The following is a 26878-nucleotide window of genomic DNA, read 5'->3' as shown; positions in this document are numbered from 1 at the left end:
GACATTTTTCTTAGGAAATGATAGTCAGATTCATTTGATCAGATCAACACATCTCTGTAAATGCCTGTCACAGAGATCTTAGGGCAGAGTAATAGTACTAAATAAAGAAAGTAGTTCAGTTCTGCTGGCACAGTTGACCTGGTTTTAGACAGTGTGAGGAAGAAACAATTTATACCATTTCACCCTGTAGGAATTAAGAAGACCTGGCAAAATTTAACAAAGCCAATACTTATTTGATCTCTCCTAATGTATGAAAATATCCCATCTTGAATGAATATTATGGCTCATATTATTTTATCTTGGGAATAAAAAATGATTGTACTAGTAATTTCTTAAATAAGTATCTTTACTGAAACACTTGCTTTTTTTACTCAAATATTGTCAGTAAATTACAATAATAAATAACAGATATTGTTTCAAGTGTGCTTTACAAATATTGGATCTCATTTTATTCTTACAACAACCCTAGGACATTTTATAGTTAGAAGTTAAATAATTTACTCACATATCTAGTAAGGACATATTTAAAGTCAAATACTTCTGACCCTAATATGTATAATGTTTCATGCCACCAAAAAACTATCTGGGTTATAAGAGAGATCTAAGTCACATAAAAAATAATTAGCAAATGATCTTAAATCAACCAACTGACAAAGTTAAAGATAGATCCATTTACGGTAGGAGTTCTTAACTTAGGATCAATGAATCCCAATGGAGTTCCTGGATCAATTCTAGAGAATTGGTGAAGCTGGGTGAGATCTCAATTACATCTCTATTTTTATTAACCTCTTTTCTTTATTTTCCCTATTTTCTTTAGGTATTTAAATATCATTCTGCAAAGGGGTCTGCTTCAGGATTGACCAGGCTGCCAAAAGATCTTATAACACAAAAAAGATTAAGAACTCCCTCTACTATATAAGGTGGTTTACAAATTAAAAAAAAAAAAAAAAAAAAAAAAAAAAAAAAAAAAAAAGGTTCAATGTACAAGTTTAAAATTAAATGTAATATGATATTGTGATCTCATGTGTAATACAAAGAATAACCAATTCATTCATCTACTCTCTCAAATAGTTTAACACTATTTGACACTATTAAGCATCAAGTCATTCTCAGTACATAATTAGATCAGAGTATGTGTGTCATAAAAGTTATTTGCTATGTGGTTAAAGTTCTGACCAAGTCAGAGAAAAGCCACAAAAGTTTTCTTTTCTCCCATGCTCTGCTCCCCTTCAACATCTCCTAATAGCTAAAGGTAAATTCAGAAGACTGGAGAAGTTAAACTCCTGGGACAATGAGGAGGATGAATTAACAGCTGCCATTAAACGTTAAGGCATGCTTCATTACTCTTTACCACAGGTCACTTCTATTCCCAGTCCCAGGCATGTGTGCTGAGAACTGGAAGTCTATTCTGGTCATCAGTACTCCTAAGGATATGGGTCAACTGCCAAGAATAAATGTCCAAATTTGTTCAAGACTGCTTTACAAGTCTTGGGGAAGAACAGATTATGTTCAACCTTAGGCAGCTTTACAAATCTTGGGCAAAAATAGATTAGGTTCAACCTCAGGCAGACTGGTTTTTATTTAACCCAGAATTGTTGTGATCTCTCACTGGATTAGGCTTAATTCACTGGGGTATAATTCCAACCCAAAGGAGATCCTTTGGGATACCCCAGTTCAGAGAGGTTACAATTCTATTGACTTCTGGCAACTGAAAGGCATGGCAAATGGTTGTTTGCTTCCTTTTAGGGGCAGCTAGGTGGCACAGTGGATAGAGTACCAGCCCTGAATTCAGGAGGACTGGAGTTCAAATCTGGTCTCAGACACTTAACACTTCCTAGCTGTATGACCCTGGGCAAGTCACTTAACCCCAGCCTCAGGATGGGGGTGGGGGGGAAGAGGAACCAATGATCCTTTTACATAAAGGTTTATGAGAAAAACATAAAAGAAAAAAAAGCAGATGAAAAATTTTTATTCAGGTTCAACAGTTTTCCCCAACCCCTAGAACATATAGGAAACATATAGGAAAATGTTTCCTTTGAACCTATAAACATACTAAAAACAAACTTGCTTGGTATTATTTTTCTTTTCCAAAAAAGGATGTAAAAATTGAGCTCTAAAAAAGTGAATTAGACTTTAAATATATTAAGGAAGGCTTCTAAAAGTTTAAATGGGTTGTCTAAGAAATAAGAAATGAGTAAGACTCAATCAGGATGAGGCATTGAGGGATTGTAATTTGCACCAGTAGGTCAGTCCACATCCAAGGAGAAGAATATAATTTCATTTAAATATTAAAGTAAAGAATGTTAATTTTAAAAAATAATTCAGGTGAATGCTTTTACACAACAAATAACTGTTGTGTAATATGAAGAGCCACCCTCTAGACTGGCACGATTTTGCTTTCTTTAAGTAGTGGCACACCAATACTTTTTTAAATGACTTTTTCTTTATGACCCTTTAAGGCTTTTAAGAAAGTCCCTAAAAAGGTTTTTAAAAGGGCAGCTAGATGGGCAGTGGATAGAGCTCCAGAAGGTGCTCCTAATCAGGAGGACAAGTTCCTAGATGTGTGACCCTGGGCAAGTCACTTAACCTCCTTTGCCTCAGGGGAAAAAAAAAGTTTAAAAATTAGTTATACATGTTTTTAGTTAAGATCAAATTTCCTGAATTTCCTACAGCAAAATCACAGAATTATGAGGTTGAACGGGACTTGAGAGTCATTCAGTCAATTATTAAATAGAATAGAAGAATAGAAGAAAATCCTATTAGTTAAGCTTTGGATCAACCACCACAAAAATGTTTTGTCTGTTTCACCAGAGGATGTAAGTGAAGCATTCTGTTAAGATACCATTGGGAATGGGAAGAGCACTGAACTGGGAGCCAAGTAATCTGGATCCTAATCCTGGCTCTGACCCTCTCCAAGCTTTGAGGTCTTCATCTGGCTCTCTGTATGCCTCAGTTTCTTCATTTTCTACAAATCAGAGTTAGACTTGGTGATCTGCAAGGTCCTTTTCAACTCTAACATTCTATGATTTTATAAAATACCTGAGAAGGAGAAGATGCAGCATCTTTACTAGAACATATAGGAGATTCTGAACCGCTGGTGCTGGTAGCATTCTGAGGAGATGGATTTAATTTTCTGTAAAGGAAACATATGCCCCAGGTTATACTAGAGATTTAATTTAATCAAGACTTTACAGAGAAAGTTTGTCCTAATTTCTCCTTCCCATCTCCCCAAATCACAACATTAAGAGCTAATAATGTTTGGGGCAACTAGGTGGGGCAGTAGATAGAGCACCAGCCCTGAAGTCAGGAGTACCTGAGTTCAAATGTGGTCTTAGACACTTAATACTTCCTAGCTGTGTGGTCCTGGACAAGTCAATTAACCCCAACAGCTTCAGCCAAAATAAATAAATAAATAAATAAAATAATAGCTAATGTTTAATGTCATAATTTTATTCTTCCCCTTAAAAAGCAACAAAACAACTTACCTAGATAGCACTAACTCCAGTGACTGTCTGTCTATCTCATTGTATCCCGGCCAATCTTTTTGGAGCTCTTTAAATACATAATCCTTTAAGGTATAAGAGAGGTCCTTGGGATTCAGGTTGGCTACCTATAGCATAGAGCCCAAGAATATATCATTAATCCAAATTGTAAAAGAAACTCCAAAGGCTCCCTATTATTTTCAGATCAATTATATTTGGCATCGAAAGTCCCAAGTTTTATCATATATATACATATACATATATATATATAGATACATATAGATATAGATATAGATATCGCAGATATTTCTGGGGATAGCTAGGTGATCTACTGAATGGCAACCCTGGAGTCAGCAGAACCTTATTAGTTCAACATCTTTTCCAAGAGAACACCAAATGGGGTGTGTGTCTCTCTCTCTCTCTCTCTCTCTCTCTCTCTCTCTCTCTCTCTCTCTCACACACACACACACACACACACACACACACACACACTCGACTGAACAATAAAATATAGAACCAGTAGCAACTTTTAAGGTTTACACTTAAAAACTACTACTGAATTAATTAGCACATAAGAGATGACTTCGTACACACACCCATTTATTTTAGAAGCTTTTGTGGCCAGCTAAATTGTTTATTAAAAAACCTTTCAGTATCTCTATATATGTTTAATATAATAATATTACTCTCCAAAGAGAATTGATTCTCAGATTACCTATGTTGCCAATACACACGTAAGGACAATTGTACATTTGAATTAAATTGAAATACATTAAACTTTCACGTTAAGAAATATTCCTTGCCAAGGTTCAGAAATAACCTCACCCCAGAAGAATCAACGCAATTACTCTTTTAATATCTATGTTCTACCAACCTTGGTAAAGCTTACAGCCATTTTACACTGGAATCTCTACTTAATATTTTTAACTTAAAATAGTTCTCTCAATGCAACTCAGCTGAAATTTATATAGTTTTTACACCGAATATTTGAAGGAGCACTGGCAATAATGAGGGGGAAGTTCTGGTACAGGAATTTTCTCTACCAAGAAAATCACAACCCATCTATGATTTGGTAGCAATCACTTCAGTTTTGGCCAGAAACCCAGAAGGTCTTCCCCTCTCAGACTTATTTAGTTTTTTTTTTTTTTTTTTTTTTGGGGGGGGGGGAGAAGAGAACATTAAGTGAAAGAGACTATTCTTTGCCAATTGCTCCAAGCTTAAATCACCCCACGGGTGTGGCTTCAATCAAACTCAGACCAGCTAAAGATCTTATTTTAAAAAGAACAAAGTCTCCTATAGCATTCAGGGCCATCTCTAATCATTTCACGTCTGGCCACTGTGACAGATGACTGGAGGGGAAAGTGAGGTGACCTTAGAAAGCCCTTCCCTCACCTAAATCCAATTCACTTGTATGTCATGGTATCACCTCCCTGATGTTATGGTCCTCTTTGAGAATGAAGGACAAGCAACAATTATTAAATTACTAATGTTTTAAAATTATCAAATTATTAATGTTTTAAAAACTTGAAGAGTATCATAATTTTTAGGGCTATCTTCTGATAATGAAACCAATTATTTTAATGTGAAATCGTAAAGGCACTGTGGAGAGAAGGTGGACCTCAGAATTAGGAGGACTTGTATTCAAGTTCTTTTAAAGGCCTTAGATTGTGCAACTGTTGATAAGTCATTTAAACTTAAACTCATTTAAAGAGTGGCTGCCCTCCACCAACTTTATTCTAGTAAAGCAAAATGAAAAATTATCTGGGCATTCAAGTTACATTGAATAGCAAAGCCCATTGATTTTTCTTGCTTTGATTATCTGACTATTGAAGGTTACTTTGGAATTGAATTATAAGATTTTAAGATAGCCATTTTAGTTATCTGCTAAGTATAAGCCTGGCTTTAATATTTGAGCTTCTTTTTTTCTGTACTAGAAAAACAAGCCACATGAGAATATTCTCTATAGAGGTATAAGAACAAATTAAGAACAAAGACATATGTGAATAAAGAACAAATTATCAAAGCTTCAAAAAATATTACATATATTACAATATTAAGCTAATTTAAAATTTAGGCTTAATCATCTCAGGGCAGTTTAATTTGAGGAGCTATCAACTGGATGAATTAACTTTCAAAGGATGATTTGTAATAATCAAGTTGAGTAACAAAACAACAAACATTTCTATTAGCAGAGAAGGAACAGGATTAGTTTATGCAACTTTTCAACTTTTATTACTCAGGATATGATTAACCAGTTTGTGGACAATCCCTTTCTCTATATGTCTTTTACATGTTTTTGGGGTAAGCTTACTATCCATTTTCATGAATAACAGAAAGGCAGTGAAATTTTAAGTAATATATTTTTAAGCTGCACAAATACAATGACAATGTAATTTTTAAAATGTTTATTCAACATCAAGCACTGGGGACAAAAAAGATAAAAATGAATCAGGTTCTGTCCTCAAGAAACTTCTATTCTACTTTGGAAAGTTACTAAGAAGAAATCTTAAGAAATGTTGGGGACAGGGGAAAGAGGGATGGAAGGTTTATTTGGCTAATTTAAAGGAAATTTCCTTTGTCTAAGCTCTCCTAATATTATAACTTATGATTTCAAGTGAGTAAGAAGTGTGGGGTCCCCATAGGAATCCCAAAACAACTTACTCAAATTCATCCAAATTTCATGCATACCCAAGCTTTTATACATCTTGTAAACAAGTATGCACATATCATAATCAAGTCTTATCAAAACATATCAAAATTGTGACTATCCATCTTGTCACTCCTATTAGCCTGTCACCTCTATGCTGCAATGCAATTGCTTTGTAATCTGCCTGTAGTATACATGTTTTCCTGAACTTAAGCTGATTTTGCTTCTTGGATCAGTTTTTTTTTTATATATATATTTTTAATATTCAAATCATCTAACACCTCAAGAAAATTGTAAAGCCCAAATTTTGTGTCTCTTCAGTGAAAACTGGGATAATTATTAAGTTAATTCAATGAAAAGTACAAAATATTCTTTCTTGTTTCCATTTTCTAAGTCATAATTTAGAGACAGAAGACATCTTAAAAGCCATTTAGGTTCATCACTCCCATTTTACAGATAAGGAAACTGGCTGAAAGAGATTAATGTTCTGATTCTGGATTCAAGAAATATAATCATTTCAAGTTTTCTATTTCATTTATAATTAAATGGCTATCCTGGGATAATTCAAAAGTTATATTTTCTAAACTGTCCCTTTACTAAACTGAGCTTGACAGTTCTCTATTTTAAAGAAGAGCAAGCCATTTTAATTGAAAGTGAAGATGTCTCTCTCTAGAAGATGAAGAAATGACCATAGATTAAGCTGGTCTCACCTGTTGAAGGATGGCTCCAAGGGAGTTCTTGTCTTTTTGATTAACGCCATCTTTCTGTAATCGAGCAAATAGTTCTGGTTTCTTGTATGTCTTCAGTGCCAGGAGGTGAATCACTCTGTCCCTATAGGGCCGCTGAGAAACACTGTTGTTTAAATGGATCTTTCGTATTGTATTTGCAGGGTTAATAGGAGTTGACCTTTTTCTCTCAGGTACTGCATCTGGAACAACTTGAGGTGCTTTCCGAATTTGTACTCTTTTACCTAGGGCCAGTGAAAAAGAGTGGTCAGTATGCGTGCTATGATGACCTTCTGTCAGTATTCTGAAGTCACTACCTTCACATTCTTTTTTGAAAGGCCATCTTCCCTCCCTCCCCCATTTATTATCTTAAAGTTAGTTCAAAAAAATTTCTGTCAGCTCAGGTTCAGCTAGACTCTTGATGAGTTCATAATAGTCCAATTCCTGAGATCCAGAGAATTAAAGTGATTTGCCCAAAGTCACAAAGGGACCAGAGCTAGTATAATTACCAAATCTCCTTACTCCTATTTAATTGCTTTCTTTTTTAAAAAATGAATTTAATAATTGAGAAATGAATATTCCAATACATGCAGAACAGAAAGTTATGAAAATATCAACTTCTGTATTATACAGTTTGTTTTTTGTCCTGCACACAAATCTAGAAAAAACCAAAAAACACATGGTAAGACCTTTTCATTGAAGGCATAAACTATATGGCTAGAGCCTAGTAATTATATGTTCTTATCAACGATAGAGCTAAAAATTTTGCAAACTCAAAAATGTCAGAAATAACCAAATAAGCAGATTTTCATTCCTCAGCAAAGGAAGGATGGTGATTTATTTATGTCTCTGCAAAGAGAAAAAGAAGGCTTTTCCCTCTATCTTTATGCAGATCACATCCATATAAGAACATAAATCTCACTAAACCTTGCTTTATTTTTGATTATTAAATAAATGGTTCTTGCAAATATGGAAGGCTTGGCAGAAATGGGCATTGTATTTAAGTACATGATTTATTGAGAAAAAAAAATGGGGGGGGGGGAGAAAGCCTCTTAATGTAATTTTGTGTGCTTTGATTACTATCCTCAAAACCTTACCAGATTACTTCAAAAGTATCTATATGTCTATGCTCCTTAATTAACTAGCTGTTTGACAGCATAACACACTGGACCATAGTTATGAAAACTCTAAATATGATCTCTTGTCGGTAGCTTCTTTATAAATGAGGTTAGGTAAAGAGCTGATGTGAAGAGAGATGACCTATTTTTTATTATCCTGACAAAAGTTAAGCTTGGAATCTCAAGGAATCTCTTTCTACCATTTAACCTAGACATGATTAATAAGAAAAAACATCCCACTTTTCTAGTATACAATGAAGAGCCTCAAAGTCTATAGACATGGGGAAGAAATGTGATTTAAAAATTTTACTTTCCCCATTTTCGAGATCATGGGAACGTTTCTAAATTTCTACCATGACAAAAAATCCTACCAAAGTAAACAGATATAGGCTTCATGGTCAAGTGGAAGATAAATGTTAACAAGCACATAAAGTAGCAATCCTTTCTTCACTGCATGGCAATTAGTTTCATCCTCTCATTCCACAAGCTTATTTAGCTTTACCCATCTTCTTGGCACTTTCTTCACTGAGAAAGAAGTAGGGTTTGGTTAGAAGGGTACAGTAGTGGTTGTCAGGGTGGTGATACTGTAGAAAGATCTAGACAGGTGCCTAGAGTTAACCAGGTAAGCTGACCCCTTTTCTCCTTAGTTGAATTTTACTAGTCTTTTGATTAAGTTGTTACAACCAACTGCCTAATCTGAAAAGACAATCTTATCATGTGCACAATCAGTGATTTATATTCAAGGAATAGTTTGTACAACCTTTTGCCCATTCTTAAACTCAATTCAGAATAATGTGAAAGAAAGAAAAATAAAGCAAGAAGTATTAAGTACAAGAGTTAGAAGTAGGAGAGGGGAAAACATTTTTTTAAACCTTAAAAAAGTCCCTCCCTTTAATTAAACCTGTGGGAGAATATAATTCTCTTTCCAGATTCAACTTCTAATCAATCCCTAGAATTATTTTTTTTCCCTGAGGCTGGGGTTCAGTGACTTGCCCAGGGTCACACAGCTAGGAAGTATTAAGTGTCTGAGACCAGATTTGAACCCAGGTCCTCCTGAACTCAGGGCTGGTGCTCTATGCCCTGAGCCACCTAGCTGCCCCCCTAGAACTCTTTATATTACTGGTGGCAGTGCATCTAACTGTGCTGTATGTATGTCTAACTGTGTTGTATATATGACCTGGGGACTGCTCATTTGCATCCATATTTCAGTATATTAAGATGGATACCTAATACTATGTATCCAAGAGCTTACTGATTCATTCCCATCTCTTACAACTATCAAAATAAGCAAGTTGAAAAGAGTAGATGTGGTTAATTTGTTTTTTGAAATTGTTTTTCTGGCCTGGTGTTCAGGGTGGAGTAGGAATAAAAGGCAATGGCTTTGGCCAGCACACTGATGCTGGACTTCAAAAATAATGACTAAGAATAGTATAAACATCCATACTGCTCAATGAGCCTATAAGCAATGAGGTAAATTATTTAGTACAACCAAATATGAAAATTTTTGAAAGGCATCATTATCTTTTAATTTGGCACTCCAGTTAAGGGGCATTCTGTTTTATGAAGGCTATACAATTGTTCTAAAGATTATTTTAAATTATTTTAAAGATTTGCTAATGACAAAATGTGGGTGGCTAGCTAGCATTTAAGAGAAAAGAATCTGAAATAACCTTGACCAAATGGTTGAAACAGAAAGATGCAAAAAGATTAGAGAGAAATATCACTGAAAGAGATTCAATGCCACAAAAAAATGAATATAAACAAGATAGCAATGTAGACCTTTAAAAGCATTACAATAAGGTCAGACCTTTATTAAAGCAGTCTGTTCAGTTTTGAACTCAGAGATGAGAAGAACTGCAGAGAATTCAGAAGAGAGCAATGAAAATGATTAGAAGATTAGCACAAGTCGTACAGAGAAAGGTTAAAAAGCCTTAGGGTCTTTTAGTCTGGAAAAGAGAAGCTGAAGAAAGCTGTAACAATAGTATTTAAAAACATGAAAGAATACTGTATGGGTGACCCTAAGTAGCTGGATCAATGAGGATGAGGAAAAAACTCTTATGTGCCAGGCACAGTGCAAAGTGCTGGGAATACAAAGACAAAAAGTCTGAGTCTCAAGGAGCTCAGTCTAATGAAGAAAACAATTATGAACAAACAAGACATACAGGCTAAGTTGCAGCTATCAAAAGAGGGAAGGTACTAGCATTGGAGGGCATCAAGAAGGTTGTCTTTGAAGGAAGTGAGATTTTTAGCTGGGACTTGGAGGGGGAGGGCAGCTTTGAAATTCAAACTGAGCATCTTATATTTGCAACTAGCAGTGATAGGGAACCAGTGGAGTTTGCTGAAAAGGTTGAATACATGGTCAGATCCTGACAGTCTGGTAAAGGATGGCCTAAAGTGGGGGGGAGGAAGAGAGGGAGACTAATAAGCAAGCTCTCACAACTGTCTGGTGTGAAATGATAAGAGACTGAACTAAGCTGGGTGGCAATGTCAGAGAGAAGGAGGCTTATCTGAGCAAAGTTATGAAGATTCAACAAATTTCTAACATAGAAGAATGAACTAACTGAGGTCCTAAGAAATGTTTCCAAGGGAAATTGTTAATTGCAAGGTAGAAAACAACTACAATGTCTATAATGGTTGGATGCAATCATAACTAAAATAGTACATAAGAAAAATAGTACCATTGTACTCAGCAGATACAATGTTCATTGATCTTTATTGAAACAGAAAGACTCAATAATTTAAAACTCCTGAGTCCTTAAATTATCTTTTGAAAGGATGAAGCTCACCCATCAATGATGACAAACTATACTGTCCTTTTTTTTTCACCTTAAGAGTGAAGTAAGCTGGTTACCTTTTAGTATCATTACATAGCACTGAACTTGCACTGTATAGCTTGTTGGAACCTAGGTATTTTAAGCTGCCTGCAAGCTCACCACAAAGTACTGTTAGAGAAACAAGAAGTCTCTAGCAGCTGAAATATATTTAATAAGTCTATTTAAAACCTTCAAACCATTCTGATGTGAAAGAGTTTTTAATCAGAAAACCATCGCTGATGAGCAATCAGTCCTTAAATCCCTCTCTATTGACTCCTCCTGCTGAAATTGATTATAATTTATAATAAATTAAAATATCTTCAACTGGCTTGAAAGGGGTTGCTTTCTATTTTATTCTCCCCACCCTCAAAACCTCTTTGATTCCCTTAAAAAGTTCAAATATATATTTTTTGATAAAACCTTTAGGACATGTTAAATAAATAAGTGATCTACCACATCCATCTCAAACTTTTTTTAGTTAAAAGGGAAGGGGATGAAATACTAGAAGACTTATTTCACTCAGTAGAGGGAAAAAAATGCTCTTTGGTGGTTGCCTGCTGGAGAGAGGACTTGGTCCTGTGTGTACAGACACCTGGGGAAGTTATGAATTGTTGTTAAACTAAACCAAGTGTATCTAAGCTAAGCACTAGCTCCCAGGAGCATTGGCCTTGTTCCAAAAAAGTGCCTATTAATGACAGAAGTGTATTTTCTAAACACTGATTGCATTGTAGCTGGCTTACACATAGAAGGAAAAACAGAAGCAGAATTATACTCAGCCATGGAAAGATGAAGATTAAGGAGCTTGGTCCTCACAAGAGGCTGTCACTGCTAGAATTCAAGTTTTGAAATTAGTAATACTTCATGTTTTAAAAAGTTTAAAAGTTGTTTTTTTTTTTAAGTTTCTACTTGTGTTGTTAAAAACTGACATAGGGTTAATCCTAATTCCGGATAGTATTGATAGTCATCAAAATTAATATGTTAAGAGGTCTGATAAATATCTATTTCTCTATGAAAAGACAAAATAAGGGACATGGATGGCAATCACTTTTATGCCATTCTCATGATCTCTAGTTTTAGTCACTATGTTAAGTCAAATTGGGGAAGCCTGAATTTTTAGTCAATCTCTTGTCTAACAGATGAAAAAAGTACAAGGATATTAGATGACTGCTTAAAGAACGAGAGTAATTAGATTTGGTTCCTCTAGTGCTTGTCCCCTGAGGTTTAGGAAAGGATAGCTCTTGGAGATAAAAATTCCTTTCCAAATTGTTCACTGAAAAGACAAGGAAAAGTCTGCAGTAGGTGGGTCACTAAACCAAAAAATAAAAAATCTACTAAGAGAACTTTTTATTTAAAAAATAATTGTCAAAGTATAAAATAAGAATCATGCAACATTTTTGATTATCAAAATAACATTCTCTGGTGACAAGAGTACAATACTTCTAATCTATGCCATGTTTTTATAACTAAAAAAATATATATTTTTGTACAGCAATAAACTAAAAGGAAAAAAAAAATCAACAAAGTAATAAAACATGGTATTCTTAGGGAATAATTTTCACAAGATAAAAATTTGCACAGCCATTTTCCCTGACAATCAATTTCTTTGATTTAATAATGAAAGTGGAATTTACACATGGCAACCTAAGCTACTTCAATTGCTCTTTATGAGAGAGGTTTAAAAAAAAAAAAAAAAAAAAAAAAAGCTCATACACACCTACAAATGGTCCACCAGGTTTTATAACCTTTGTACTTCGGTTACGGGATTCCTCTTCTGCCTGGGTCATTCGTTCTCTTGTCATTTGATAGGAGTCATTTGTTGCACATACTGTAATTTTATCTTGTATAAATCCCAGGCAATTGAGCTGTGAGGCACCAGAACTGCAGAATAATAAAATAGCTTTGTGAGAGATGACTACTTTAAACTTATTTTTTGATCAGTAGAAGCAAACTAGAAGTTTTAAAATTATTCTCTTCTGATATCTTCCTCTAATTTCTTTTGTACTTCAAACAGAATGGGTGAGACAAATATCTAATAAAGTCACAAGCCTTTGTGGAGAAGTAGAGCCAAACAGGCTTACCTTAGGGCTATGGCAACTTATGAGTGCCACATGTGATTAAGAATCCTCTACTCCTGATTTTTCTTAGACCTAAATGAAGTCTGTTTAAAAGCAACTTTTTAATAATTTACAGGATAAATCTTTAGCTGAATAGTGAGACTTAAATAATGCAAATAATGTTCTAGTTGATAAAATTCTAGCAAGCCAAGGATCCTCAAACACTTTTTTTAAACAAATTTACATTTGTCTTTCTGCTTAAAATTCACTGATAGCAACCTTAACATAAAAAGCAACTTATATTCCAAAAATTTTAAACTTTAGCTGCAGATTCTTTAACTTTCTTTAAACAAATAACATCAGAGGATTCAACTTTTTTATACTTTATTATACAAGGGGGGAATAAAATCAGTTTTATAGGTTTAAAAATTGACTTTTGAAGTTGTTTTAAGAGCTGCCTCACGAGTGTTAAAAATTTCTATTTCTCAAAATGGGTTAGTACCATCGATTAGGTGACAGAACTAGAAAACTAGAAATCAGCTAAGTGAGAGAAGTTTAGCTTGTTTTAATTAGTTCAATTTGTGTTTTAACTTCAAGACTAACATAACATGGAATAACAATGGAGAGAGATATTTCTGGTGAACATTTTCTTTTAAAGCAATAATACTATGGGTTAAATTATGTTTGACAGCTAGGGGTGTAGTGGATAGAATGCTGAGCCTGGAGACAGGAACTCAAGTTCAACTATGTCCTTACTATAACTAGAGCTTTGTGATTGGCAGTTCTAGTAAGAATCAGAGGTAGAGGATAATTTTTAAGAATGCATGGTGCTCAGTAGAACACTGTATTCAGCAACATTAATACTGTATGATGCAGAACTGAATAACTTAACTATTCTTAGCAATACAATGATCCAAGACAATCCCAAAGGACTCATGATGAAAAATATTATCAGCCTCCAGAGAAAGAAAGAAATATATACTTGGTAAAGTATATAAAGTATAAAGACTGCCAATCGCTCTCTGGGAGGAGATCTGCTGTCTCAACTCAATCTCTTCTGCAGCCAACTCTTTCCTAGAGTAGAAACTTCTCTCCCTTGCTCAATGTTGCTTCTTTTATCCTCCTAGAGAATGGGCGTGGAATAACTCAGGGGCATCTGGGAAAAAATACTTCAACCAATGAACTTGCTCCTCCTAAACATGCAAGCTCCTCCCCAGAAGTTCAAAGGGTAAAACTCCCCCCAAAGGCAGGAACTAGAGAATTGTTAAGAACCTAATATCTCATTATCTCATTAGCACTTAGTAAGAATCTAACATATACTAAAGCTTACAAATTTTTTTGTTCAAGTTTTCTTCCACTAAATGATTAAATATAGAAATGCTTTACATGAATACAAATGCATAAACTTACATCAGATTGCTTACTGTCTCAGGGAAGAAGGAAGGAGACAGAATTATGAAATTATTTTTATGTAATTGGGGAAAAATGTATATATTTTTAAAAGAATCAATCAACAAGTATTAATTAAATTCTTGCTACAAGTCAAGCAGTAAAGTCAAGAATTGGGGATACAAAAAACAAAACAGACAAAAATACAGACAAAAATACTACCCTTTCAAGGAGTTAACATTTCAATGCTAGAGATATAACTTTAATGATGTAGCTATAAGGCACATATAGGTCATCTCAAAGTGAAGGCAGTAGGAACTAGGGAAAAGAGAAAGCCAGTCTACAAAATGTAGGATTTGCTGAGTCTAGAAAAAAACCCTAGAGGCTGAAGTGAAGAGAAAGTACATTCCAGACAGAGGATACTAAGAGAAAAAAAATCCCTATATAAAAAACAGTACTTCCAAATCTCAGTGTATAAAACTAGTTACTTCAAGCAAATTCAAAATGAAAATCTTTAGTTAGTCCCTTGGAATTTCTAATAAAAGGGTGAGACTAGTCTTTTCATATTGCTCAAAGGCCAGTAGTTCATAATTATTGGTAATCAGTGCTAAGAACATTAGAGCTTAGTAATTAGAAGATTTAAGATAACCAGTTTAACATATTTCAGTGAGGTCAAAAGTAAGAGAAAATCCTCTTAAATATAAGAAATAGCAGAATCTTTAAAGTACCTTTCCTTAGTACTATTTTGCTATATGGAATTGCCCAAGTATACATATTGACTAATTTCTGTTAATGATTAGCCTAATAATGTCACATACTTTACATAATAAAATGTCAGTTGCAAAGAAAGAAATGTTAACTAGAAAGTTAAGGTAACATATTGGGATGAAAGACAAAAGACAGATTTTAGCATTAGTGAAAGATCACAATAAATGAAAATCATTGTTCTAAAAAAATTTTTTTTAAATCACTGATTGCTTAGAGACTTCCCTAATATTTTCCTATTATAATATCACTTTAGGTCTTTCAAAATATAATAACAATTACAATTGCAATTGAGAATGGCATTTTATTTTGTGCTTGCTTTAAACACAAACTCCAAACAGCTTTTTTAAAAGAGCCAGTCAGAAATTAATAAAGGAATCCAGTCAAATTAATATTTACTGAGGTCAAATTATGAAATGAGTAAATATAAGGCAGTCTCTCCTTCAAGTTTACAAGGTTGTTCATGAGGTAAGTTATATAGACACAAAGATCAGAAATCATAAAAATCCAAGAATATTACCACATGTAAATCACAGAATAGATATAACATGCTGATTTATCTATAAATATTGCAAGGTCCCCAATGATGAATATATTAGATGCTAGATTAAAAACATAAATTTCTGTTAATTTCACACTGACCACCTTAGTAAGTAAGAATATGTGCCTTAACTTCAGTTAAAAACCCACTGGTTCTGAAGCCTTTTTTGTGGAAGGGCCAGCCTTCTTCATGTACTATTCCCAACTTCCTTGGATCTTCAGAACCATGTCTTTGCTACTTCCTCCCCCTTTCCACCTCCCTTTTGAGTGTTATCTTCCCCCCCATAAGAATGCAAGTTCTTTGGGCGCAGATGTTGTCACTCTTTTGCTTCTATCTGTATCCCCAGATCTTAGCACAAGTGCTTGAGAAATGGCTACTTTGTTTTTCTTCTTTTTCATGCTTTTAGTAATATTTCAATTATGTACATCATTTCTTTACATTGATCCTCAATCCCTAATGTTATTTTTCTCTCCACAAAAAGTAACATATTAGAATATTTACTAAATACTCTATAAGAATCAGGATTGTGACTGGACTGGCCAACGCCAAAAGCTATGTCCTGAGGAGTGACCTAACCAACTGAAATTTAGGAAGGAAGCACTAAAGTTACTTTATTGATCAGGAAAAGGTATAAATTCTCCAAAGGGCTCTATATGTCAATTAGAAATAGAATGTTAAGAAATATGAAATAAGTAGCCAATTTGCTTTTTGAAAGAAGGTATGCTCTCTATAATGTTAATTCATTTTTTAATAAAAGTTTGCTTTAGCATTAAAGTATCCTAACCACCATTCTACAAATACTTTTCTCTGATCATCACTTAACATGTACTCACCTTGAGACAGTTTGCTGGATGCAGTCAAAGCTTCCCTGAGGGTTATCTTTGCCAACATTTGACAAGTAGAAGTTAAAGTTATGCACTTCATTTGGAGGATCATTTTTGGGAATTTTGACAAGCTAAAAAAAAAAGAGAAAAAAAGTCTCAAATGATAAATTCAGCATTTCTGTGGAGAATTTCTGTGCTGAATATTTGCTACATCCTAAGAAATATATTAAGAGGCAGCTAGGTGGCGCAGTGGATAGAGCAATTCAGGAGGACCTGAGTTCAAATCTGATCTCAGACACTTAATACTTCCTAGCTGTGTGACCCTGGGCAAGTCAATTAACCCCAGCCTCAAAAAAATAAAATAAAATAAAATAAAAAAAAAAAATAAAAAAATAATATTATATATATATATATATATATATATATATATATATATATATAAAGTTGAAACCCTTCTGACAGCTAAATAGGGCATTTATCATTTGAAAATAAGTCCTCTGACATTTTCCATATTTTTATGTAATTCTCACTGTTTTGTAAGTATAACAAATTTCATAAAGTTTGGTAGAAAATGCATATTAGTCAAAAAGAAATAAAAGTATATTAACCATCTTAAATATCCTCTTCTAGGGCACAGCAGTATATAAAGCACTGACCCTGGATTTAGGAAGACCTGAGTTCATATCCAACATCAGATACTTAATACTTACCATCTGTGTGACTGTGGACAAGTTGCTCTTCCCTTCCCCAAAATTCTACTCTGGTTTGTTTGATGCTCCTTTGCTGGATTATCAACCTTGTCCCAACCACAGGTTTTAATCAAGCAAAGGCCCATTAGGAACCATCCTGGTCTCTTTTCTTCTCTTTCTTATTGGGAAACTCAATTTTCATAGGTTCAATGTGGATGATTTCCAGGTCTATATATCCAATACACCTTCCTAAGTTCTAACCCCATTCTGTCAACAGTTTTGCTGGATGTCCTAGAAGCATCTCAAAATCCAAAGAACTCTTATCTTTCTTATGTCTGTTAAAGGTGCCATCATCTGTAGTATCACCCAAGCTGTAGCTTCCAAGTCAATCACATCCCTTACACCACCTATATCCAATCAATTTGTAAGGGATTCAAGTTCTATAAAAATCTCTTGAACTCTTCCCCTCTATTCAGAGAACTACAACAGAACAAGTTCAGGACCTCCATCACCTTTCATTTAGATCTAGCTATTCTTTTTCCAATCTATCCTCTTTCCTAAAACTATTGTCCGCATTGATAAAGTGATATTCCTGGAGAGGATTCTGGGAAGATGGAGGAGTAGGTTAGTAAATTTCAAGTTGTCAAGGTTTCCTCTACAAATAGAACAAATTTGCATCTCAAAACAAATAGACTGGTGAAAAATCAAGATGACTTGGGCAGAACAAGGTCCTCCTGATACAGCAAGAAAGATCTGGAAGACCTAAGCTGGGGATTAACCTGAAACACTCCATAGAATCATCAAAGAGGAGTCCTGGGGCTAGCTGGGTGTGGCTAAAGCCTCAGCAGGAACTAAAACACGGGAAGACATTTAAGTAAAAAGATTCTATACTCCAAAGAGTAATGTGAAATGGCTCCCTGCTCAGAACTTTAAAAAAATCAAATCAGACTGTTTGAAAATTAGAATTGGTCAAGGGGAAGTCTATGAGAGACCAAGAACAAAACAAATTATAAAGAATGAAAAAATAGAAAAGAATGTGAATTAGAATGTGAAACAATTGATCTGAAGAACAGAAGAAGAGAAATATAAGAATATAATTGGACTGCCTGAAAGGATCAAAAAAGGATCCTGACACAATAATATGACAATAGATACACCACTCAATGAGAACCTTTGTGGAAAACACATAGGAATGTTATTGCCAAACTTTGGCGTCCCTAGACCTGAGGAAAAAATTTGCAAGAAACAAGAAAAAAACAATTCAAATAGGCTGCAGCTACAATTAAAATTGTACCAAGACAGTCACAATAAAGACTACAGGGCGTAGAATCATATCTACTGATAATCAAAAGAACTAGACCCGAGGCCAAAAATATATCTAGCAAAATTAAAATCAAATGTGGAAAAATGGACATTTAAAGAACTTGCATAGACAAATTTTTTTTTACATGGGAAATGAATATCATTCATGTTTAAGAGTCACATCAACAAGAGGGCAGCTCAAAAGAGTTAAGTAATAATAATAGTAATCAGGTGCAAAGGAAGAACAGACATAGATGTTTACAGGGGGAGAAGGACTAGTAGTTCTGAAAACCTACTCATAAGGAATAGCTTAAACAGGCAAAATTTCATATATACCATGAAAGATAATAGTACCTATATCTTTCCTATATAGATAAATATATAGTACCTATATAGATAAATAAGGGGGAAGGTACAGGTGGTTGAAGAAGACAAGGAAAGGATCCCTGAGGGGGAGGATAGAAGAGGAGGTAGGTAATAGTAAGCCAAGTTATAGAGCAGAATTTAATGAGAGTCAGCAGGGAATAGTGTGTATGTATCTATATATGTAACATAAATATATCCTTTTTTAACTATAGCCTGCTTGGGGATGGAGATGGGGATAAAAGGGGGAAAAATAAAAGTAAAAAAGGTATGCAGCAGAGAACAAAAGAACATTTACAATTTATAAGGAAGTACAGAAAAGATGGACACTTCCTTCTTCTAATACACACACACTTTCTTGATCTGGCAATTATATATTTTGAATCCTCTCTGATGTTCTACTGGGCACATGGCAAGGTTCTCTTTGTATTTATTAATTATTTTGTATTCCTTTTCTTTTTTTTTTTTTTTTTTTTTTTTTTTACAATTTAAAATTCCTTAAGTACAAGTCTGATCATGTCACTTCCCTACTTGAGAAAGCCTCATGGACTCCCTTATAACCAAACACAAACTTTGCTTTGGCACGTCACTATGTGACTCCCAACTTTTTCAAAACTTTCACATGACTTCTTTAAAAAAAAAATACAAAAAAAAAGAAAAAAAAATTAGCAATTTGCCAAAGGACTCAGATACTCTTAAGTGTAGAGCTAAGAATTGAACCAATGTTCTTCAAATCCAGAATTCTTTCTATGACCTGACACAGCTGTTTCTTGACACATATTGTATCCCAGCTACATCTCAGTTCCTTGAGGGGACTGTGTTATCTTTTTCACCCTAAGCTAATGGAGGCTTAGCACAGAGCTTGGGATATGAGGCATGCACAGAATCATAGAATCTCAGCACTAAAAGGGACCTTGGGGCTAAGGACTACAACCTACTTGGAACAAAAAGTCTTCAAAAACATTCCATATCTGATTAATAGTCATTTACCTTTTGGTAGGGGGGAACCCATTACCTCCTGATTATAAATTATAAATTATAAAAAGAAATAATGTTGAAATAATTCATTTACATAAAATTTTATCTTTATTAAAGACAAAAGCATGCATAGGTGTGCTTCTTTATTCTTATACATCTTGGCAGAATATTATAACCCCATATTGATATCAATCCTCTCCTCAAAACATGGTGTTCAGCTTTGGTCTGATCAAAGCAAAATATGTTGGACTGTCACCTTCTCTTGACTTGTACACTATATAAATACTACCTCTTCTTTCTCTACCCTCCTAAGCTCAGATCCAGCCCTCTGTCCATTAGGCCATGTTACCTTATCCAAACATGGACCATGTTACCATATCCAAACAGGAAACCTGTGCCACTATCTATAGACTATAAGACTATAGAAATACAATTTAAGTGGTTTTTAGATAACATATTGTTGATTAATATTGAAGGCCAATTAAAAAAAAAAACTCAGATCTCTTTTAGACAAACTGAAAACAAAAACAAACAACAAAAGAGAATGGAGGAAAAATGGTGGTTAAGGGAATTAAATTTTGTAATGAAGATAAATATAGCAGCTTAAACAATGGCTTTTCATCTATAGTTACTGCACAATTTAGCAAAGGTTGCTAAAATTTAGATAATTTACTATGAAACTTTCAAATACAAATGTATTTTAAATGTATTTTAAACTCTACTTAACCCCATATTTTTGAACAAGAAAATGACAAGGTAGTCTAGTCTAACCTTTTAGTTGAGGAAACTAAGATTCTGAAAGGTGAAATGATTCACTCAAAAGTTATACAGATAATAAGTATAGCCTCTTGGAATAATAAGTTCCATAACTTTATTGCTATCAATATAAACTAGCATTTTTTCCTATCCTTTCCAAGTTTCCAGGATGTCCCCTAATTCTAGTATTGAGACCTATTTTCATACTATGTACTATTAATTTAAATGTCTTCATGACTTTATAAATACAGAAAGGAGAATGTCAAAGTAAGACTAAAGAAAAAAAATCTATTCCTGTATACTGCTGCAATAATTTTTTTTTCAAGAGAAAGGAATTTGCCAATTTGCCAAAGGACTCACAGGCACTATAATCAATCAAATTATTAATTACAATAATATAAATGTGAATTATTAATTAACTATAACAGTAATATAATAATAATTTTTTGGTAAGTAATATTAGCTTGGGAAGAGTCAGTATCCTTAAGTCTTTACCTCTTAATAGAGAAATGATCTTCTCTTCCCTAGAAAAGATCAGAGAAATTCATATTCCTATAGTCCTCAGGGTTATAAAATAGTGGCACAGGATTCCTAAAGTCCAAGTTTGGATAAGGTAGCATGGCCCAATGGACAAAGTTGTGGATCTAGTGGGAGGAGAAGGAGGAGGAAGAGGAGTAAGTATATAAATGGTTATAGAGCACTTTCAGATTTGCAAAACACTTTATAGACATCTCATTTAATCCTAATGACATTATCCCCATTTTACAAATAGAGAACAAGGCAAACTGCTGTACTACCTGTCCACTCTATCCATAAGTGTTCATCTCTGACACTAGTTATGTAAACCTGGGCAAGTTATTTAACCTATCTAGGTCTTACTTTATGCATCTGAAAAAGTGGATTAATCAATGATACCACACAAATCTACTTAATCTAGGATTACTATAAAGCTCAAATGAATTAAAATAAAGCACTGGGCAAATTTATAAAATATTATGAAAAGGTTGGTTTACAATGATGATAATTTCAATGGAAAATTTATGGACCCTTACTATACCTCTGGTATCTGGTTGATGAAACCAGTGTTGATCATATCAAAACACTTTCAATGACTACTCACTGAATAAAAACCATCTCCCCTAATTTGGCTTCAAAGCTGCTCATAACCTGACCAACCCTATTAGTTTTATCTCATTAACAACTTTCATGGATTTTAAGCCAGTGATTAATATATTATTACAAATAAAAGAAACATCTTTTATTTTTTCTATGTATGTAACATTCTAAGTACATTACTTGAAAAATAAACCTTGCCTATTACACATACCCAATCATCTCAACTTGGAAAAAGCTCAACAAAAATGGCTATTACTGAAGACAAACTGTGCACGCTTGAATTTCCTGACTTTCCTGTAGTGTTGCCAACATAAATGTTCAGTGTGCTATAATTTCTCACAACAAAAGATTCTGTACTGTAAGCAAAAAAAAAAAAAAAAAAGGTTGAAAATTACTGCTCTACCCTCTAACAAAACTAGCTTACTTGGCATTCCCTGAATATATTCCATACTTTCCTATATCTGTATCTCATCACTCATGGTTCATTGAGACACATAATGCTTCCCTCCTCAGCTTATTATTTTACATATTCTCCAAGAAGCTTCAACTATCTCCCACCTTGAAGTAATTTAGTCTGCATGTGACTTGACATTTTTGATGACTCTAGTGCTATTAGATATATTAATATACTAATTTATGAGTTACTTCTATTCTTTCTTACCAACTATAAATTTCTCCTTACTTAATCCTAAATAAGGATTAGGTCAGATTATTTTGATGAGCTAATAGCACTATAAGGTTCAACAGACAAATAGTAAGGTAGATAGAGCACTGGACTTCAAGTCCAGTGGACTTGAACAAGAGTTCAAGTGAGTGAGTTGAAGATAAATATCTTTCTTCCCCAAAATATAAACCATTATTATTACCATCCCTCTGGATCATAACATTATGCTTTATAAGCATTTAATTAATCACCTATTATGTTCCAGACATTGTGTTAAACACTAAGGTTTAGTTTGGTTTTGTTTTACTTTTGTTCTTACCTTTCTCCAAAATACTCTTCTACAAAAACCTGGATTTCCTTTTCAACTTTTTTCTACTTTACTAATTATAACCTAATTAACCAGCAGGTAAATATTTATTAAGTTCTTAGCATTGCAAAGAGCACTAGGAATACAAAGAGGCCCTCAAAAATTTACAATTAAATGGAGGAAACAACATGCAAATAAATATACAAACCAAAGGATGAGAAGGGCAAGTAGAAAGCAATTAAGGAGGGAAAGTACAGCAATTAGGATTGACTGGGAAACTTTTCCAATAGGAGGTGGGAGTTTAGTTGGGACTTTGATGGAAATCAGGAGGGTTAGTAGTTGAACTGGAAGAGGGAGAGCATTCCAAGCCACAATAGATTGCCAGAGAATGCCAGAAGCAGAGAGATAGTGAACTGTTTGTGGAAAAGCCAGGAAGATCCATGGTTACTAGAATAAAGAATACATGGCTAGGAGTAAAGTGTTAAGATGACCAGAAAAGTAGGAGGGGGCTAGGATATGAAAGGCTTGGAATACCAAATAGAACATTTGGTACTTCTGGAGCCACTAATTTATTGAGTAAGATAGAGACAAAGTTGGCCCAGTGCTTCAGAAAAATCCTTTTGGTGACTGACTGGAAATTGGAGTGGGGGACAGACTTGAGACAGTGGACTCACAAGTGGGCATGGGGTGATGAGGGCTTCAAGTAGAGTGGTAGCAATGTCAGGAGAGAAAGGAGTATTAATTTAATAATTCATTGATGCTTTTTTTTCCTTTTAATAGCACTATCAACCTGTTTTGTCTTGGTTATAGGTCCAGTGACCTATGCCCTGACCACCTAGTATCCAACAAATGAATATCCTTCATTTCCAACCTCCTGCCAGGAGGTATAAGAAACATCATTCACTATCCTAGAGTCTTTTGAAGTTCATAATTGGTCATTTCATTGATAATAGTTCTTAAGTCTTTCAATGACATTTTCCTTTATAGTGTTGTATTGATTATACACAATATTTTTCTGTTTCAGTGTCTTCCTTCTGTATCAATTTGTAGAGATCTGTTCTAGTTCTGAATCTTTATTTCACTGTGCAATAATATTCCATTATATCCATATGTTATGGGCCAGAACTCTTTTATAAGGTACTAAGTAGAACTGATGAGGCAATGGTTATCTAGTTTAGCATGGTTCAGTATGACTGATTTAATCTTACAACAAATAATGGTTTCCTAGAGATATGATTGGTTGAGTCCATGGAGGACAAGGGCACTAGAAGCTCTTGGAGCCAAGGAGATTGAAATTCATTTCACCTTCAGTCAGGTTCTTGGTGGCTGGCCTGGCCTCCAGCACTTCCCCCACTGAGACCAAAGCAGGTCTGAAAGGCTTTCCAGAAAGCTGTCCAGCCCCAGGAAGGAGATAATAAAGGATAAGGACACCTGACTGCACTTGTGGTGATTACTGAACTGAAAGGAAGGCTGCTCCAGAAACCCCCAGATAACCCAAATAAGAACATTATGTCCATACACTATAAAATTTATCTAGTCATTCTGTTTGATGAACAGTCTTCTTAGTTTCAAGTTCTTTGCTATAATAAGTATAGTTATAAATATTTTTGTATATGGGAATTCTTTCCTTCCTTATTTGATCCCAAGGTGCCCAGTAGTAGTATCACTGGATTAAAAGCCATGCACAGTGGCCAAATAGTATGTATAGTACCAAATTTCTTTCTAGAACAACCAGATGTCTTCATAGCTGTACTAACAGTGTTTTAATATGCCAGTCTGTCCACAGCTTCTCCAAACATAGTCTGTTGAGTTTTTCCTTTCTCGTCACCTTTGCCAATGTGATAAATTATAAGGCTAAAACATAAAAGTTATTTTAATTTGCATTAAGGGTCCTAGAGGGCTAAGAATAGTTTTGTCCCAAGTCAGAACCAACATTTGTGCTACAAGTAGAACTTGAACTATCTTCTCAGACTACCTCTCCCTTTATCTGTTTTAGTCTTATATGCTTACTAGATTGTAAGGTATGTGAAAGCAGAGGCTGTATAACATTTAAACTTTTTAGGTCACCCAGTACCTAACGCAGTGCAATGCAGACAGTGAATGCTTAAATAAATGGATGAGCTGCAAAACTCAGAAAAAACAAAATTGCAATCTATTCAGCCACTAGCATGCTATTTCCTCAACTCAATAAAAGATAATGACTCCCTATTGCCTCCAAGATCAAATACAAAATCCTCTGAATATTTAAAGTCCTTCATAACTAAGCCCCCTCCCATCTTTCTAGGTTTCTTATACCTTATTCCTTGACAGGCACTCTTAGATCTAGGGACATTTTAGAGTGGGGTGTTAATCCATGTGAAACTCCTGCACATCTTGTTTTGTGTAATTTGCTTATTTTCTTTCCTAAATCTCCTCCACAGAGGATATTTCAAAGACTTTGCATCTTTTGATATATTATATTTAATATATTATGATTAGTAATGCAGCACTATGGCTGATCTTTTTTTTTTCTTAAGGTTTAATATTTCTCCTTCTACAAATCAGTTAACCAACTAACATTAATTAAGTGTTTAAGTAGTGAATTGGATAGAATACTGGATCTGGAGTCAAGCCTCAAACAAGTTACTGAGTGACCCTTATAAGTCACTTTAATGGCTTCCTGTTTTCCCAAATGTAAAGAAGTGAAGAACAATTAACAATCTATTTCACAGGGTTGTTGAGAGGATCAAATGAGATAATAGGAGCACATAGTGTCAGGCACATAGTAGAAACTTAGATCTTGTTCCCTTCATTTTCCCTCACCCTTCTATCTTCCACTAACCCCTAGCTCCCTACATGTGCCTATATATATACATTATATATATATATATATATATATATATATATATATATATATATATATATATATATATATATATATATATATATATAAGATAAAGGCAGAAAGCCCAACTCAAGAAGAAGCTCAGTGTAACGGATGAGACAGCATGTAAACAACTCTGTATAAACAAGAAAAAATGGGAGTAATCTCAAAGAGAAGATAGTAAGATTGAGGATTGAGAAAGATTTCTTGCAGAAGATGGGACTTCAGCTTAGACATGAAGGAAGCCAGAAGGTAGAGATAAAGAACAGTCATATAACAGTGGTTACTAACAATATGTAGGGCACTTATGCTTCACTCTGTTCATTAAATATAATTCTGATTTCTTATCAGACAGAATATGTAAGCTCCTTGAGGGCAGATATTTTATTTTTGTCTTTCTATACTGTCTCTAGTATACTACCTGGCATATAAGAGATGCTTAATATATGTTTGCTTGTTGATCACAGTAACCCATGATTTGGCAATCATATAGAATCACTAGGAGAACATTGGGGGAGAAGGGAGAGAAATGAAATAGATTCCATGGTCCTAAACTATGTATCACAGGTTGATAAATCACCAAATCACAGGTTGGTGGAAGGGACCAGAGACTAGTAACCTAGTTCAACCCTTTCCATCTTTTATATGAGGAAACTAATGTTTAGAATGATTAACTACATTAATTTGACCAAGATCACATACAAAGTAAGCAGCAGAGATGGAATTTGAATCCTTGTCTACTATCAGATTGCACAAAATTCCTAATAAAGGAATATTATTGAAGCTCTGAGATTTTCCTGGATATTTTCTTTCTTACCTTAAACTATTTATTACCTTAAATAATCTTAGGAGTCAAAGAACTGATTCTGTGGCCTAGTTATGACTATACCATCTATTTGCTATAACAGACTTTTTAGTTATAAAAAAATCATAATCATGGGGAAATTTCAATACTGAACAAATAAAATGAATATATAACACAACAGATTTAAATAGTCTTTGAAAGAAACTAATACCTATCCTTCCTTCTCTTTCTCTCTCTCTCAACTTATGAATGAATATCTGAGGTATTTGCCTACTCTCTATATTGCCATTCTGCTTTATGCAGGGCACTCAGCACAAATGAAATTGTTAGAAGTGAAGGTCATATTTGGATGACACCCCTCTCATATTGCTCCAGATAGTGGCTGGGCTAGAAGGCTGATGCATTAGGTATGTGAATGTGGGGGAGAAAGGAGGAATCCTAGTAGTGGGAAGTTCCCTTATGAGAATAATCTCTATGCAACAGTAGTTAAATAAAAGCCCATTTAAAGTTTTGAGGGACTTCACCATTTAGATTTAAAATTTATATTTCAAAAAGTAATAAGGAATATAACTAGGTATTTTTTTGTCATCAAGATGAATACTATAAAAATATCCCATTCTGTTCTGGAAAAACTGGCAAAGCAAATTTTTATTTTTGTTCCCAAAAATGAGAGACTG

General features: G+C 34.2%; 1 protein-coding gene across 2 annotated transcripts in view; it reads right to left on the bottom strand.

Annotated features, from left to right (window-relative positions):
• Positions 1-26878, bottom strand: part of ELL2 (elongation factor for RNA polymerase II 2) — a 77766-nt gene that overhangs the window by 9778 nt on the left and 41110 nt on the right. For both annotated transcript variants that reach the window (XM_074282035.1, XM_074282036.1), the window contains exons 3-7: positions 16368-16489; positions 12500-12663; positions 6840-7099; positions 3486-3610; positions 3040-3133 (exon numbers count right to left, since the gene is read on the bottom strand). In XM_074282035.1, the coding sequence (XP_074138136.1) occupies positions 3040-3133; positions 3486-3610; positions 6840-7099; positions 12500-12663; positions 16368-16489 (765 nt within the window). The remainder of the gene's footprint in view (positions 1-3039; positions 3134-3485; positions 3611-6839; positions 7100-12499; positions 12664-16367; positions 16490-26878) is intronic.

Source organism: Sminthopsis crassicaudata, chromosome 1 (genome assembly GCF_048593235.1).
Source record: "Sminthopsis crassicaudata isolate SCR6 chromosome 1, ASM4859323v1, whole genome shotgun sequence".
In the NCBI taxonomy this organism is placed as follows: Eukaryota; Metazoa; Chordata; class Mammalia; order Dasyuromorphia; family Dasyuridae; genus Sminthopsis; species Sminthopsis crassicaudata.
The sequence above is the reverse complement of the archived record's forward strand: the minus strand, read 5'-3'. Positions and strand labels throughout refer to the sequence as shown.